The sequence below is a fragment of the Macaca thibetana genome, chromosome 9, assembly GCF_024542745.1.
Source record: "Macaca thibetana thibetana isolate TM-01 chromosome 9, ASM2454274v1, whole genome shotgun sequence".
NCBI lineage: Eukaryota > Metazoa > Chordata > Mammalia > Primates > Cercopithecidae > Macaca > Macaca thibetana.
The window spans coordinates 115,148,786-115,164,670 of NC_065586.1; the positions used below are offsets into that span (position 1 = coordinate 115,148,786).

At 40.3% G+C, this 15,885-nt stretch overlaps 1 protein-coding gene and 2 non-coding genes across 3 annotated transcripts in view; all 3 read right to left on the reverse strand.

Moving 5' to 3' along the window:
* The window catches only part of EIF3A (eukaryotic translation initiation factor 3 subunit A), a 50,146-nt gene that overhangs the window by 25,765 nt on the left and 8,496 nt on the right, over window positions 1–15,885 (reverse strand). The window contains exons 2-11 of the mRNA XM_050803926.1: window positions 15,481–15,671; window positions 15,176–15,312; window positions 14,616–14,779; window positions 12,318–12,517; window positions 10,872–11,080; window positions 7,186–7,357; window positions 2,962–3,066; window positions 2,481–2,579; window positions 1,008–1,124; window positions 619–804 (exon numbers count right to left, since the gene is read on the reverse strand). Coding sequence (XP_050659883.1) covers window positions 619–804; window positions 1,008–1,124; window positions 2,481–2,579; window positions 2,962–3,066; window positions 7,186–7,357; window positions 10,872–11,080; window positions 12,318–12,517; window positions 14,616–14,779; window positions 15,176–15,312; window positions 15,481–15,671 — 1,580 coding nt within the window. The remainder of the gene's footprint in view (window positions 1–618; window positions 805–1,007; window positions 1,125–2,480; window positions 2,580–2,961; window positions 3,067–7,185; window positions 7,358–10,871; window positions 11,081–12,317; window positions 12,518–14,615; window positions 14,780–15,175; window positions 15,313–15,480; window positions 15,672–15,885) is intronic.
* LOC126963483 (small nucleolar RNA SNORA19) lies at window positions 1,416–1,547 on the reverse strand. The gene has a single exon (XR_007729113.1). It is a non-coding gene; the product is annotated as a small nucleolar RNA SNORA19 (small nucleolar RNA).
* Window positions 2,721–2,849, reverse strand: LOC126963484 (small nucleolar RNA SNORA19). The gene has a single exon (XR_007729114.1). It is a non-coding gene; the product is annotated as a small nucleolar RNA SNORA19 (small nucleolar RNA).

Here is a 15,885-nt window from a genome sequence, read left to right on the forward strand (position 1 = left end):
TACTAAGAATACAAAACATTAGCTGGGCACGTGGCACGTGCCTGTAGTCCCAGCTACACAGGAGGCTGAGGCACAAGAATTGCTTGAACTCAGGAGGTGGACACTGCAGTGAGCCGAGATGGTGTCACTGCACTCCAGCATGGGTGACAGAGTGAGACTCCATCTCAAACAACAAGAAAGGAAGGACGGACGGAAGGAAGGACGGACGGACGGACGGACGGATGGAAGGAAGGAAGGAAGGGAAAGAAAAGAAAGAAAGGAAAGGAAAGGAAAGAAAAGAAAAAAGAAAAGAAAAGAAAAGAAAGCAAGCAAGCAAACAAGCAGGAGGGAAAAATCCACTCACTGTACTTCACTATTTGAGGAATCCTATGTCTACTCTGCTGTTTCTGTAACATAATCCACACTTTTACATTACCTACACAGAGAAGTATTTTGTTCGACGGAAGAAAGCTCAATGATTTGTGTATTTGATCAAATAACAAAACTACCAAGTACAAGTCTATAGGAAATATATCATAAATCCCTTCTCTCAGATATTGTCTCAAACCTCTTTGTGAAAGACATGGCCCAAGAGTCCCTCAAAACTTCTGGGATTTATTTCCCCGAGAAGATGCATACCAGTATATGAGCTGGTTTAATGACTTCAAGTGCTTTTGCAAGTACTGAGGACATGGCTGTCAGCTGATTTCTTATCTGCTCTGAAGGCATGCTTTGCAAATGAGGACCAATCGGAGCATCTTCTCGAGTAGCATAATTCAAATCAGATCCAAAACTCAGGGTCCGAGAAGTGTGATCAATACGAACCTTAAAAATTAAATTATCAATGGTTAAATCCATAAGTAAGCATGAAGTCAAAAAGTAACAGAAGAACGTCATATACAAAAGCTGGAAAAGTTCACTCAGTAAACTTTAAAATGGTATCACTGTACCAAAAGCCGAGAAACAAAAGATACGTGTTTTTCTAGTCCTCAAGGGCCTTCTCCTATCTCCTTACAGCACATACCTACCTGCAAGTCGCAATGCCTGGCTGCGTCTACTATGGCCCGTTCCAGTTGGAAAGCATCAACGAAAGGAACCAGAGAAGTCAAACGAGAAAACTCAATGCTCTGATAAATCTGTGACACCTGCATAGAAAACATAGGGTTAATAACACGAGTCACTATTTATTCAGCACTTTTTATGTGCAATCTCATGACAGTCATGGGAAGTAGAAATTATGCCAGAGAATTTATGTTAGCAGTACATTGTCAAAGCCAGAATGCTAATCCCAGACTATCAACTCTAAACCCCATGCTTTGAGAACCATTACCATACTATTCTCAAACCTATAATCTTTTCAAATCCTAGTTGTCGTAAAACAAAAAAGCCTAAAAACCTGCTACTTACCGAATATATTTAAACACTACTTATAGAATTTTTGTCTGAAGGAGACTGGCAGCATTACTTTTTATAGTTATACTGCTAATTAGCCTTCAATTATTTGTATAGCACATAAGAAATAACACTGCTCACATATACAGAAGAAAGCAGGTCAATGACATGTGCACAAATACTGAGATGAAAATATAATAAGGCCGGGCGCGGTGGCTCAAGCCTGTAATCCCAGCACTTTGGGAGGCCAAGACGGGCGGATCACGAGGTCAGGAGATCGAGACCATCCTGGCTAACACCGTGAAACCCCGTCTCTACTAAAAATACAAAAAACTAGCCGGGCGAGGTGGCGGGCGCCTGTAGTCCCAGCTACTCCGGAGGCTGAGGCAGGAGAATGGCGTAAACCCGGGAGGCGGAGCTTGCAGTGAGCTGAGATCCGGCCACTGCACTCCAGCCCGGGCTACAGAGCAAGACTCCGTCTCAAAAAAAAAAAAAAAAAAAAAAAGAAAATATAATAAAAGGCCCTCCTTCCCAAATGAAACAAATGGAAAACAAAATGGGAGCACTTACTTAAGCCCCTGGACTAAAATAAATGAAAAGGCTGTCTTATTCACTCACAGTGGGAGGATCTATTAATCCAGGCTTCTGAATAGCTATTAAAGCTTTAAATCCATAAACACTATGACTAATTCCACTTCTTATGCCACGGAAAGTAATAGAAGTGTGCAAAGATACATGTATGAAAGATGATCAATGCTACAAGACTTCTAACAAGAAAAAAAGAAATCTAATAATATAGGTTTTCATCAAGAGAGTCTGAATAAATACACCACGGTACCTTAAATGGAATAAGGTAGCCCGTACATTACTAACAAGGAAAAATGCCCAAAGACAGTGTTTGACCAAAAAAAAAAAAAAGTGCATTACAAAATACGTGAATATAATAACTCTGATTTTCAAATTAATAAATAGACTAATTTTTGGCAGGGGCAGAACATGGGGAGGTTCTCACTTCCTAGGCAGGTCTAGATTTTTCCAGTTTTTAGTTTCATGATGAGCACATACAATCAAGGAAATTCTAGTTCTTCCACAAAACACTTTATTTTTACCTGCTGCAGAAGGCGGAGGATGGTGTTGTTTTGCAGTTGTGGCACATACTGTTGCAATTCCGGTTCCTTTTCAGGTTGTTCCCTAACCCAATTTAGAACCTATAAAATTCATTAAGTTGAAAGAGAATCATACTTTCTACATAATAGATACTAAAACATCTAAAACTCTTTCAGTTTTTTTAATATACAAAAACATCATCCAATGCAAAGAAATACAAAATGTATCATGAAGCTACTGATACTTGTTTGAAGGTGACTGGCAACAATGGCTAAATTAGTCATGCTGCTAATTAACCTCCAAATGTTTGTTTAGCACATCAGAAATATCTTTCCTCTTGAAATAAAGAAAAAAGACAATGAAATGTGCCCTGAATTCCAACACATAGGACAAAACTTCTCTCTTAACAAGTATCAATACAACCCAAAACTGCAATAAGGCCAACTGTGTGGTAACAACCAAAACTAAAATACAAAGGCTTACCTTTGTGACTCGCTCACAGAGTTTTAATGGGTTAAATTCCACTTCAAGCCAATTGTAAAGGTCTTTCACTTCTGGGACAACATATTGTAGTACATTAAATCTGACCTACAGTAAGCAAAACAAAAGATGTAACTGCCAAAGGAAATTTTCCAACTAAAATTCTGAACTTAGTATAAATGATAGCATTGGAAATCTGGAAAACGATTTAAAAAATCACCAAGCCTCAATCTCCTCTAAATTTACCAAAAATGAATCCAAAGTACAACTATGCTGGGTCTCTTGCCCCACGCTATGCACACTAACCTACAGTGAAAAGCCCCACAGGTATGCAGAAAGGAAACTCTAAAAAACACAACCACAACCAATTAAATATTCACAAAGACAACTACTGTGGTCAATGGAATATTTTATTACCAATAACAAGGAAAATACCGGAATTTTACTTTTATATACATTGTCACACAAAAATAATCACGACAGCACTATTTCTAATAGCTCCAAACTGGGGAGAATTCACATACTCATCAATAGGATAGTGCTGTGTTCATAAAATAAACAAAAATGCTCAAAAAAGAACAACTACATAGAACACATGAATAAATCTCACAGACATAACGGTGAGAAAAAGAATTTCACATATCACCCCATTTATATAGACTTCAATTTTACCATGGAATATGTCATTTTTTAGGAACGGTTAACCCAAGGACAGAATAACTGCTGGGACAGAGCAAAGCACAGAAGTGTGCACCCATAGAGAGTGGGTAACAAAACCGAGGCAAACGTTGGCAGATCACATCCCCAAGTCAGGAGGGCGCCCACACACGTGAGCACTCAGGGCTAAGGTTAACTCTAATGTAAAATGGGTACAAGACTGACACCATTCTAACACTTCCCCCTTATAAGCATCCATTTATCTTGACTGCAATAAGGTGTGGTATATGCATACAAATAAAATTCCCTAACTTGGAATCTACCTTTAAGAGGAAAAAAAAAATTTAACAGCTCTAATTTCATTCCTATCAAGTTATTTTAGATTATTCATGTAGCTCCCCTTCCAAATAGGGAATGTGAAAGGTTGCCATAATCTACTAAATTATATTTCTCACTAAAATACACAATTGGTTTACTTTCTGATTTAAAAGTCACTCTTAGGAATGTTTGAGTCTTTTCCTGAGATAAGGGAATCACTCTGTCTCACAAATTTGGTCATGGAAGCCTAACGCTCAGGTATTGACCTTGGATATATGGTCAACTCAAGAAGTTGATAAATGCCTCTTGGCAGTCAGCTAATCCATTCACGTGACACTAACGGGTATCCTCCTAAAAGTTTACACTCTATGGGCACAATGAGGACCCTAATCTAGACGCCCTAGCTGCCAGTCCAATGCTACCCATGAGTGATCACTGATTGACTTGCTCACAGACCTTTAGTGGCTTAAATTCTACTTCCGGACAATTGTAAAGGTCTTTCGCTTCTGGGACAACATATTGCAGTATGTTAAATCTAAGTCTAAGAGAACATCTTTTTTTTTTTTTTTTTTGAGATGGAGTCTCGGTCTGTCACCCAGGCTAGAGTGCAGTGGCACGATCTCAGCTCACTGCAACCTCTACCTCCCAGGTTCAAGCGATTCTCCTGCCTCAGCCTCCCGAGTAACTGGGATTACACGCATGCACCGCCATGCCCAGCTAATTTTTTTTTTTTTTTGTATTTTTAGTAGAGATGTGGTTTCACCACAGTGGCCAAGCTGGTTTCGAACTCCTGACCTGAAGTGATCCACCCGCCTTGGCCTCCCAAAGTGCTAGGATTAAAGATGTGAGCTACCACGCCTGGCCGAGATCAACTTTAACAGCAAGGTGACGTGGATTATCCTTCCAGTGTGGCACATTTCTTCAGCTTTAAAAATTAGAAGTCAATTTTGTATTAGCAAATGTTTTATTTGCTAATGAAACCTCTTCCCCAAGACACTGCTATTGCTTTATTACACTGAGTCCTGCATCTATCCCATAAACAGTTGAACTCTGTGGGCAGCGGCAGCAGAGAAAAACATGGAGGCATACAAAGTAGAAAAAAAGCTGCTCTGCAGGAACTCTTCGCAAAAGTTAACTACAAAGCAAATCTGCATTACTATGTCATAAAAGAAAAATGCCACTATCTAGAAAACCTATTTGTTCTTACTTAAATTGACTATTGCAGAAAATTTAGGCCTTTTATCTAGCTTTTACCAGAGTGAATATAGGTGATTCCTCAGAACACATTTTTAAAATATCTGAGAGAGCTTGCCATTATCTTTTTTATTTAATTGCTATATTCATGAATTAGAGACTGTTAATGATTTGAACTCCATTCTTGGTAAACATACAGCCAAGTTGATTTTTCCTTAATACTTTTCTCTAATACTTATCCCTCCTTCTCTTATCCCAAAGTAATCTACTGGAGGTGACTCTAATAACCAAGTCAGACTGTTTCAATGAGAATCCCTAGAATTTAAGCTCCCCTAGAATACAACTTCTCCCTTCAGTTTCACTTGCTAGGCACATAACAGGCACTCAACAAATTTCCACTGAATGGAAAATTCCATCAATGTGAAACAATGAAAAGACACACAAATCTGGCCAGTGTGGTGGCTCACACCCATAATCCTAGCACTTAGGGAAGTCAAGGGGGGGGGTGGATCACTTGAGGCCAGGAGTTCCAGACCAGCCTAGCCAACGTGGCAAAACCCCATCTCTACTAAAAATATAAAAAACCACTGTAGTGGTGTGCGCCTGTAATTCCAGCTACTTGGGAGGCTGAGGTAGGAGAATCACTTGAACCTGGGAGGTCGTGGTTACAGTGAGCTGAAATCGCACCACCGCACCCCAGCCTGAGCAACAGAGTTAGACCTCGTATCAAAAACACCACCACCACCACATCTTAGGCTCCACACTCTAAAACTTTTGTATTATATTTGCTAGGTAAAACCTAGAAATCTGCATTTTAAAAAGTATTTCACATACAATTTCACTGAATAACCCTAATTAAGTCCATACTATTTAATAACATAAAATGAAAGTTTAAGAGAAAAACGTTGAAAATATTTTAGTTGTTCAGACACTGAACATCAGACACTGAAGGTAAGTCTACCTTACCTTCTCCCCTACTGATATGGTTTGGATCTGTGTACCCACCCAAATCTTGTGTTAACTGTAATCTCCAATGTTGGAGTGTGGCCTGGTGGGAGGTGACTAAATCATGGGGGCAGTTTCTAATGATTTAACACCATCCCCCTAGGCCCATCCCCATGATTAAGAGTTCTCTCAAGATCTGGTTGTTTAAAAATGTGTGGTACCTTCCCCCTCTCTCTCCTTCTCCTGCTCCAGCCATATAAGCCATACCTGCTTCCCGTTCCCCTTCCACCATGGCGGTAATTTTCCTGAGGTCTCCCCAGATGCAGAAGCCACTATACTTCCTATACAGCCTGTAGAACCATGAGCCAATTAAACCTCTTTTCTTTACAAATTACCCAGTCTCGGGTATTTCTTGTTTGTTTATTTCTTTGTCTGTTTGAGAAGGAGTCTCACTCTGTCACCCAGGCTGGAGTGCAGCGGCACGATCTCAGCTCATTGCAACCTCCGCCTCGCAGGTTCCAGCAGTTCTCCTGACTCAGCCTCCTGCGGAGCTGGGATTACAGGTGTGCGCCACTACGCCCAGCTAAGTTTTTGTATTTTTAGTAGAGACCAGGTTTCGCCGTGTTTGCCAGGCTGGTCTTAAATTCCTGACCTCAGGTGATCCACATACCTCAGCCTCCCAAAGTGCTAGGATTACAGGCATAAGCCACCACACCCGGCCTCGGGTATCTCTTTATAGCAGTGCGAGAACATACTAATACCCCTAGCCTCTTCATATTTCCCACACACAGTTTAATTAGTTTTCCTAGAGCTCCCATGAAATAAGCCATGACCCTTCTTGCCCATCATTACTTTTTCTCTCACTGACTGGCCCACAGTATTCCCCAGAGCCAACCCAAGTCCTGCTACACCAAAACTCCCAATAATTTAACCCCGCTCACCTACTGGGACGGAACTGCCTCAACTGAACAGTGACTGACGCCAGTGCTTCCCCGTCCATACATCAGAACCCTCGGCACTGAATCAGAATTCCTAGTATTTAATCATGAGTTATTAAACCTGACCACAAAGTTTTCTGCCCAAAGCTATAAAAATCCTCAAATTAATACTAACCATATCATTAATAAGGCCAATTCGTGTCGGTGGGGCTTGAAGACCTAGTAGTGTTGCAAGGCGACGCTGTTTTTCAACTATAATGCCATCCATATCCAGAAGTCGAGCAATATCCGTACGCTCAGGAGTAATAGGGATGGAAAGAGTGGCTAAAAGGACTCTAGTAGACATTCTATGGAGAACAAAGTTTTCAATCTGTTAGGCTTATAAATGATACTTGATAAGCGGAAAAGCACTTCTCTTTCATCTTAAGGCGTGCTAGTGACAGAACGTGTACATCACCATGGTGCACAATATTCATAAATATTATTCCATCAAAGCACGGGAGTAAGAGAAATGGACTGTGTTTAAATGAATACTTAGAGAATCAGAACTTCATCTATCCACTCAGTACTGTCAGTGTTTTCTAGCTTCAGAAAGATTGCGATTAAATGGCAGAAAAGGCATATTCATATACCTCAGATTTCCTTACAAAATTAAGGCAGGTTTAAAAACTAAGGAAATAACTAGGCGCAGTGGCTCACACCTATAATCCCAGCACTTTGGGAGGCCGAGGCGGGCGGATCACCTGAGGTCAGGAGTTCCAGACCAGCCTGGACAACATGGTGAAACCCCATCTCTACTAAAAATACAAAAATTAGCCAGACACGGTGACAGGCGCCTGTAATCCCAGCTACTCAGGAGGCTGAGGCAGGAGAATCACTTGAAACCCAGGAGACGGAGCGTGCAGTGAGCCAAGATTGCACCACTGCACTCCAGCCTGGGCGGCAGAGTAAGACTATCTCAAAAAAAAAAAAAAAAAACCCTAAGGAAATAAGTGGCAATAAGGGAGAAAAAAATTGTAAGAATCACAAGTGAACACTATTATGGTAGTGAGGGAGATGGGCAGACAAAAACAAGGAGCTAATTTTTCACATCCCTGGAAAACAAGAAGTCAGGCTGCATTCAGAGCATGGCAGGACCCCAAACCCTGTGAGCCCTGGAGCTGAAGGGCTAGCATTTCCCCTTCGCCATTTCCAAGACTGTGACCTTAGGCAAGATACTCAATTTTCTGAGTCATAAGGCTATTGCAAAGATTAAACCAAATAATGTACTAAGAGCTAGACAGCCTAATGCTATTATTATAGTTCTCTCTGAAAGCAAGTTACGTGTCTGGAAGAACATGTTTTCCCTTAAAACAAACAGATGTGGGCCAGGCACAGTGGCTCACGCCTGTAATCCCAGCACTTTGGAAGGCCGAGGCAGGTGGATCACCTGAGGTCATCAAGACCAGCCTGGCTAACATGGTAAAACCCTGTTTCTACTAAAAATACAAAAAAAAAAAATTACAAAAAAAATTAGCCAGGCGTGATGGCTGGCGCCTGTAATCCCAGCTACTTGGGAGACTGAGGCAGGAGAAGCGCTTGAACCCAGGAGGCGGAGGTTGCAGCGAGCCGGTATCACGCCATTGCACTCCAGCTTGGGCAACGGGAGCGAAATTCTGTCTCAAAAAAAAGGATGTGAATTACATAAGTGACAGTGGATGCCATAATGGACACCATCCTCAAGAGTTTCTAAGAAAGTATACTAGTGGCCAGGTACAGTGGCTCATGCCTATAAATCCCAACACATTGGGGGCCTAAGGCAGGTAGATCACTTGAGACCAGAAGCTTTGAGACCAGCCTGGGCAACATAACGAGACCGTCTCCACAAAAAAAATTAAACATTAGCTGGACGTGGTGGCGCTCGCCTGTAGTCTCTGCTACTCAGAAGGCTGAGGTGGAAGAATCGCCTGAGCCCAGGAGTTCGAGGATGCATGCGGCGAGCTACAACACACCACTACACTCCAGCCTGAGCAAGGAAGCAAGATCCTATTAGAAAGGAAAGAAAGACCGTATCAGAAAGCAAAGAAAAAGAGAACAAAGGAGAGAAAGAAAGAAAATATACTAGCGGGACTCATTTAATTGGTCCCATGAATTGCTCTAAAATAGTTTTACATAAGAAAGACAATTTGCTGTACACAATTCTACTGGATAACAAAATAATTGGTCTACCAATACAAGAAAACAGGTGGTATGTGTGTTACGTAAGTTCAATAGCTTTTTTTTTTTTTTTTTTGAGACGGAGTCTTGCTCTATCGTCCAGGCTGGAGTGCAGTGGCACAATCTCAGCTGACCACAACCTACGCCTCCCAGGTTCAAGCCATTCTCTGGCCTCAGCCTCCCGAGTAGCTAGGATTACAGGCGTGTGCCACCACACCCAGCTGATTTTTGTATTTTTAGTAGAGACAGGGTTTTGCCATGTTGGCCAGGCTGGTCTTGAACTCCTAACCTCAAGTGATCCATCCACCTCAGCCTCCGAAAAGTGCTGGGATTACAGGCATGAGTCACTGCGCCCAGCCAGAAATGTATTTTTTTTTAAGTGACAGGAAACAGGTTATATGTAATGTTATAAATAATAAAATGGAAGACTATGCCGTCGGGGCTCATTTCTGTAGTCTGTTGCTACAGAAGTTTCTCTGAACGTGTGGAGCACGAGGAAAAAATGGTCTGTAGGTTGTTGGGTTACAGACCCTTCTTTTTACATTCATATGTATTTATATAAGAATAAATATGTCCCATATATTCTACAGTTAATATTTTGCAATCAGGAAAAAAATGACTTGTATTTACCTTGCTGGGCGTGGTGGTTCACACCTGTAATCCCAGCACTTTGGGAGGCCGAGCCAGGAGGATCACCTGAGGACAGGAGTTTGAGGACAGCCTGGCCAACATCATGAAATCCCATCTCTACCAAAAATACAAAAAATTAGCCGGGCATGGTGGTGCACACCTAAAATCCCAGCTGCTCACGAGGCTGAGGCAGGAGAATTATTTGAACCCAGGAGGCGGAGTGAGATCGCACCACTGCACTCCAGCCTGTGCAACAAGAGCGAAGGCTTCTGTCTCAAGAGGAAAAAAAAAGTTGGGTGCAGTGGCTCACACCTGTAATCCCAGCACTTTTGAGAGGTGGGGGCAGGTGGATCATGAGGTCAGAAGTTCGAGGCCAGCCTCGAATATGGTAAAACCCCGTCTCTACTAAAAATGCAAAAATTAGCCAGGCATGGTGGTGGGTGCCTGTAATCCCAGCTACTCCAGAGACTGAGCCAGAAGAATCGCTTGAACATGGGAGGCAGAGGATGCAGTGAGCCAAGATCGCGCCACTGCACTCCGGCCTGGGCAACAAAGCAAGACTCCGTCTCACCAAAGAAAAAAAAAAAAAGAAAAGAAAAAAGGGTTTTTCTTAATTTTCTATCTGTTCTAAGAATAGACTCTAAATACCTGTATGTGGATAGAAAGCTCATCCGTTAAACGTGTTTTTGCTAATATTCAAATTTCTCAATTGGGCTTTTAGTGGAATTACTTATCGCCTGAGGTGAGGAGTTCAAGACCAACTACTAAAGTCCAAGAATACTGTTCAGGAAGGGCAACGTCTTGAGACGTCTATAATTGTCACAACTGGGGGTGGTTGCTACTAGCATCTAATGGGGAGAAGCTGGAGATGCTGCTAAACAACCTGCAGTACACAGGACAGCCCCACGACTGAGAATTATCTAACCCAAAATGTCAGCAGTGCAGAGGCTGAGAAACCACGGCCTAGAATATACCATGTCATATAACAGGTATTTGTTACAAAATTTCAACATTATCCAAGTATAACTTTCTTACCTTTGCATCTCATCTTGTGTAAGATTCTTTCTCATTTCTCTAGAGAGATGGTAAAGACGATGGAGTGTAGATGCATGAAAAAGAGCATTTCCAGATTTCCAAAACACAGTTGAGACTTTGTTATAGTAATTTGCCATCAACTGAGGTTTAGGTGGTTTTTTAGACAAGGAGAATAGCCCATGAATATCTTCCACAGCTTTGAATGCTTCCTAAAATTAGTAGTACAAATTAAAGTCATTGCATTCTATAACATGAAAAAAATCTAATTCAAATTTCTATGAAACCTACAACACAGAAAACATAAAAATAGCAAATAAAATACCTTTGTGTGGTTCTCTTTACTCATGTATAATATCTATTTTAGAAAACTGCCACAATTACAAAAACACTAACTCCTTAAACTTTTTAAAAGTTCTTTAGGAAATATTGGAAAGTAGACAGAACAGACTCAAGAAAATATCGGCATATTATCCCATCACTTGGGACAATATAAAGAAAAAAATCTAGAAAGACATACAACAGGTTATTTCTGAGTGATAAGATAATGGATGAATATGTCTCTTCTTTTAATTTATGCATTTTTTTCTATAATGGAGCATGTTTACTCATCTTCTACAGGTAGTATTTTAAGATGGGTGTCCCTATAGAAAAGGAAACATGGGCAAGAACAAGACATCGAATCACACTTTCACTGGGCTCAAAGACTCCCAATCTTTAGTTTCTTCCTCTATAATTTCAATCAAATATTGTCCATCAAATATACAAAAGACTTCAAGGTCACATGACTACAAAATTATATAGAATGTTTTTGGAGGATTCTTAGAGAAAAAGGGCCAGGTGAGGACTAACTTCCTACCACCACCAAGATCTCCAATGCAAGACAGTCAGCTAAAGCACTACTAAGAAATCTAGAATAATCTACAGCAGCGCTTCTCCAACAATCAGTAGTAAAGGATTCTTTTTTTTTTTTTCTAACCTCTTACCGAAGAATATAAAATACAAAATTACCACAAAAATGAAACAGAAAAAGTTCACTTTTTATCAGAGTAAACACACAAAAAATTTACAATAAAACTGCAACTAAGAAACTTTGCATATGCTTCTCTATGCTATACTTATTTCATCACAGACCAGACAGTTCACAAATGACACCAGTCATGAAACCACACTTCGAGCAGCAGTGGCAATGTCTTGTTTTGTACATCAAGAAACTTGCGTCTGAAAGAGATTATACGGTTTGGTCCACAATTCATAGAAGGCAACTAGAAACAAAATATTCTGAGATTTCTTGTTCAGAACTTTTCCCAGCCCATCAGGCAACTTTAATTCCTTAGCTTATCTACTGAAATTAACCAATGCATACCAAGATGAAGCTATTCATTAAGGGGGGAGAAAAATAACACAGACTATTATTTCTAGAAAGAAAAGCTAATAGGTCCAACATACCTGCCACAATTCCATGCTGATAGCACTGTCCAACTGAACAAGTCTGGTTTCCAAATGCATGGACTGGCTCTCTGGATTATTAAGATTGATTGCCGTACTTTGGTTATGGTGGCGCTGAATCTGCGATAAGTGCATTCTCAAATTGTCACACAGTTTACGGAATTCAGCCTTACGCGTGTATTGGAGGCAGAATTTGAAAGCTATAAGCATAATTGTAAAATATATTAGGTATCTTCCACTATCTATTTAAATATTTGACTAGGTTTTATTTCACACATTAAAATCAGTTATTTTAACAGGACTCATCAAACTCATCATTAGTCTTTGTGATGCAATGAAAATCAACTTATTTCATCCAGACTATCTTTTGAGTGAACCCTAACAAAACCAAAAACATAATCATCGGTCCTTGCCTAGAACTAAAATGTGGTGCTGGCAGAGTTTACAAACGGGAAACTAAAATTTAGATCTAAGAGTCACCTTTCAAAGACCCACCACTTTAAATCCTAAGAGTAAAAATAATCTAGTCTGAAATATAATGAACTTTGATATCTAACTTACATGGAAAGCAACAAGGTTCTGTACTAATTAAAACTACATAATACAAATTGAGGGCTTATAGTAACCTAATTTCAACTGATTACAGATGGATGAACTATTTGTTCCCTGTCATTTAAATGGACACGTTAATTTTTTTACTGTCACATATGCGATACTGGATTATTTTTTAGATTTCCTTTCCCCTTAAAAACAGTATGTCTATTTTAACAGACCTAAAACAGAGATGCAGTTTAACTTCAAATTAATATTTGTATCAACAGCCGCCAAAGGCCGGGCGCGGTGGCTCAAGCCTGTAATCCCAGCACTTTGGGAGGCCGAGACGGGCGGATCACAAGGTCAGGAGATCGAGACCATCCTGGCTAACACGGCGAAACCACGTCTCTACTAAAAACACAAAAAATTAGCCGGGCGAGGTGGCGGCGCCTGTGGTCCCAGCTACTCGGGAGGCTGAGGCAGGAGAATGGCAGGAACCCGGGAGGCGGAGCTTGCAGTGAGCTGAGATCTGGCCACTGCACTCCAGCCTGGGCGACAGAGCGAGACTCCGTCTCAAAAAAAAAAAAACAAAAAAAAAAACAAAAAAAAAACAGCCGCCAAAAAGTCCAAATTTACTTGTGTTAAAGTGAAAATTCAGGCTGGGCAGAGCTGTAATCTCAGCACTTTGGGAGGCCAAAGCAAGAGGATCACTTGAGTCCAGAAGTCTGAGACCAGCCTGGGCAACAATGCAAAATCCCAGTTCTTTTTTAAAAAATAAAAATAAATTTTAAAAAAACCCAAAGTAGAGAATTCAAGTTTACTAAAAAAAAAAAGGGAAAGTTTATTTTTTCAGTCACATGGAGAATTCCAAAAGGACTTTAAAATGTCTTTCATTGTTACTGATATTTGTGTAAAAAGAAAAAAAATTGGCCGGGCGCGGTGGCTCAAGCCTGTAATCCCAGCACTTTGGGAGGTCGAGACGGGCGGATCACGAGGTCAGGAGATCGAGACCATCCTGGCTAACACGGAGAAACCCCGTCTCTACTAAAAAAATACAAAAAACTAGCCGGGCGAGGTGGCGGGCGCCTGTAGTCCCAGCTACTCGGGAGGCTGAGGCAGGAGAATGGCGCAAACCCGGGAGGCGGAGCTTGCAGTGAGCTGAGATCCAGCCACTGCACTCCAGCCTGGGCGACAGAGCCAGACTCCGTCTCAAAAAAAAAAAAAAAAAGAAAAAAGAAAAAAATTTTTCAGGTATCAATAAAATACAATTCACACAAAACTCCTTTAATGAGCAAAACAAATTCCTTACTCAGTCATTTTGGTTTTGTTTTTTGTTTTTTGTTTTTTTTTTGTTTTTTTTTTGAGACGGAGTCTTGCTGTTACCAAGGCTAGAGTGCAGCGGTGCCATCCTGGCTCACCGCAACCTCCGCCTCCTGGGTTTAAGCAATCCTCCCACCTCAGCCTCCTGAGTAGCTGGGATTACCACAATGCCCGGCTAAATTTTTTGTATTTTTAGTAGAGAAGGGGTTTCACCATGTTGGCCAGGCCGCTCTTGAACTCCTGACCTCAAGTGATCTACCCACCTTGACCTCCCAAATTGCTGGGATTACAGGTGTGAGCCACCACATCCAGCCGCAGTCATTTAATATCATGTGAATGCCAACATTTCAATAAGGATAAAAACTAGTTCATTTTAAGCACTTTTCAGAAAATTTACTCCTCAATTTCAAAGCACTTCACTCAGATTTGATCTTCTCATCTTACCTTGCTGGGCAATATCATGATAAAGGCGCTCTACTCTAGAATTGTTTCTAAGAAGGTCCAAACACTGCCTGTAAGACTCCCACAGGAATTTAACCCATGGAGTTAAAAGTAATCTGTCAGTACGATCCTGAGTGTCTTCACCACTTACAGCACTTAGGAGAACACTACAAAGACAGAAAAAAATGTTGAAAACAATTTTAGACAGTTTCCTACTTTGCCATGTGATTAAAAACCAAAACCAACAATGTTCATCGGAAAACAGCGCAAATTCTTCCCACAACTTTGTACACACTGCAAAGGTGTCACTAACCACTCCCTGAATTCCCAATCTGCATTATGATCGTTTAAATTAGTATTTGCCCTTCTATCTTACGGCCGTCATTTTCCACTTCTATGAATTTTTATTACCTACATAAATTTATTGGTTACTATGCATTTAAAACTTCGAAGATTTGCATTTTTTTCTGATAAACATCTACTTCAAAAGGAAATGAAGACCCATGTAAAGGAAAATACTAAGTTAACTATCAAAGCATTTATTAGAGGTCTAACCCACATACCTCTCAGGAGTTTGAATATTATCCAGATCTTCTATATCTAAGACCATCTGCTGAGATTCTTCTTTAGCAGCTTCAGTTTTTTCCTCTGCCATTTTCAAATATGCCCTAACAACATCCTCCAGAGATTTTATGTTCACCTAATCCAAAAATACAAAAACTCTTCAGAACTTATTTTTCCATTGAAACATAAGATGTTTTAAAGGCAAATTTTAAGAGAAATACAATATATTAACTTTGAAAGGTAAGCTCTCCTGCAGATTACTAAAAGCATTTGTTAAAAATATACAACCCAGTTCTGTTTGTACCTGTTGACAAATGTTCTTATACTGGTACAACCCCTCCTTTGCCAAGTGGCTCTTGCGAAGATCCACGCAAAGTTCCAAGTATTTCAACATAATTGGTTCGTGTATCTTTTGCCATGTTCTATGTTTTTTACTTTTCATAACATCATAAAGAACGTCCAGAGCAGGCTGCTTTTTGCCAACCTCAAGAAATTCTGAAAAATTCAGGAGAATTAAAATTAGTTATGTACACTACAGAAGAGTCTAAACTTTACTTTTTTAAATGGCTATTTCAATTCCCCAACTCATTACCAACTTTTTACTAAGTTACATTTATTTTTGACTTCTAAAGCTATGCCATAATTATCAAAAGTAAAACAACAGAAAGACTTGTACTGTGTTGCAATATGATCTACAAGTAAAACTGAA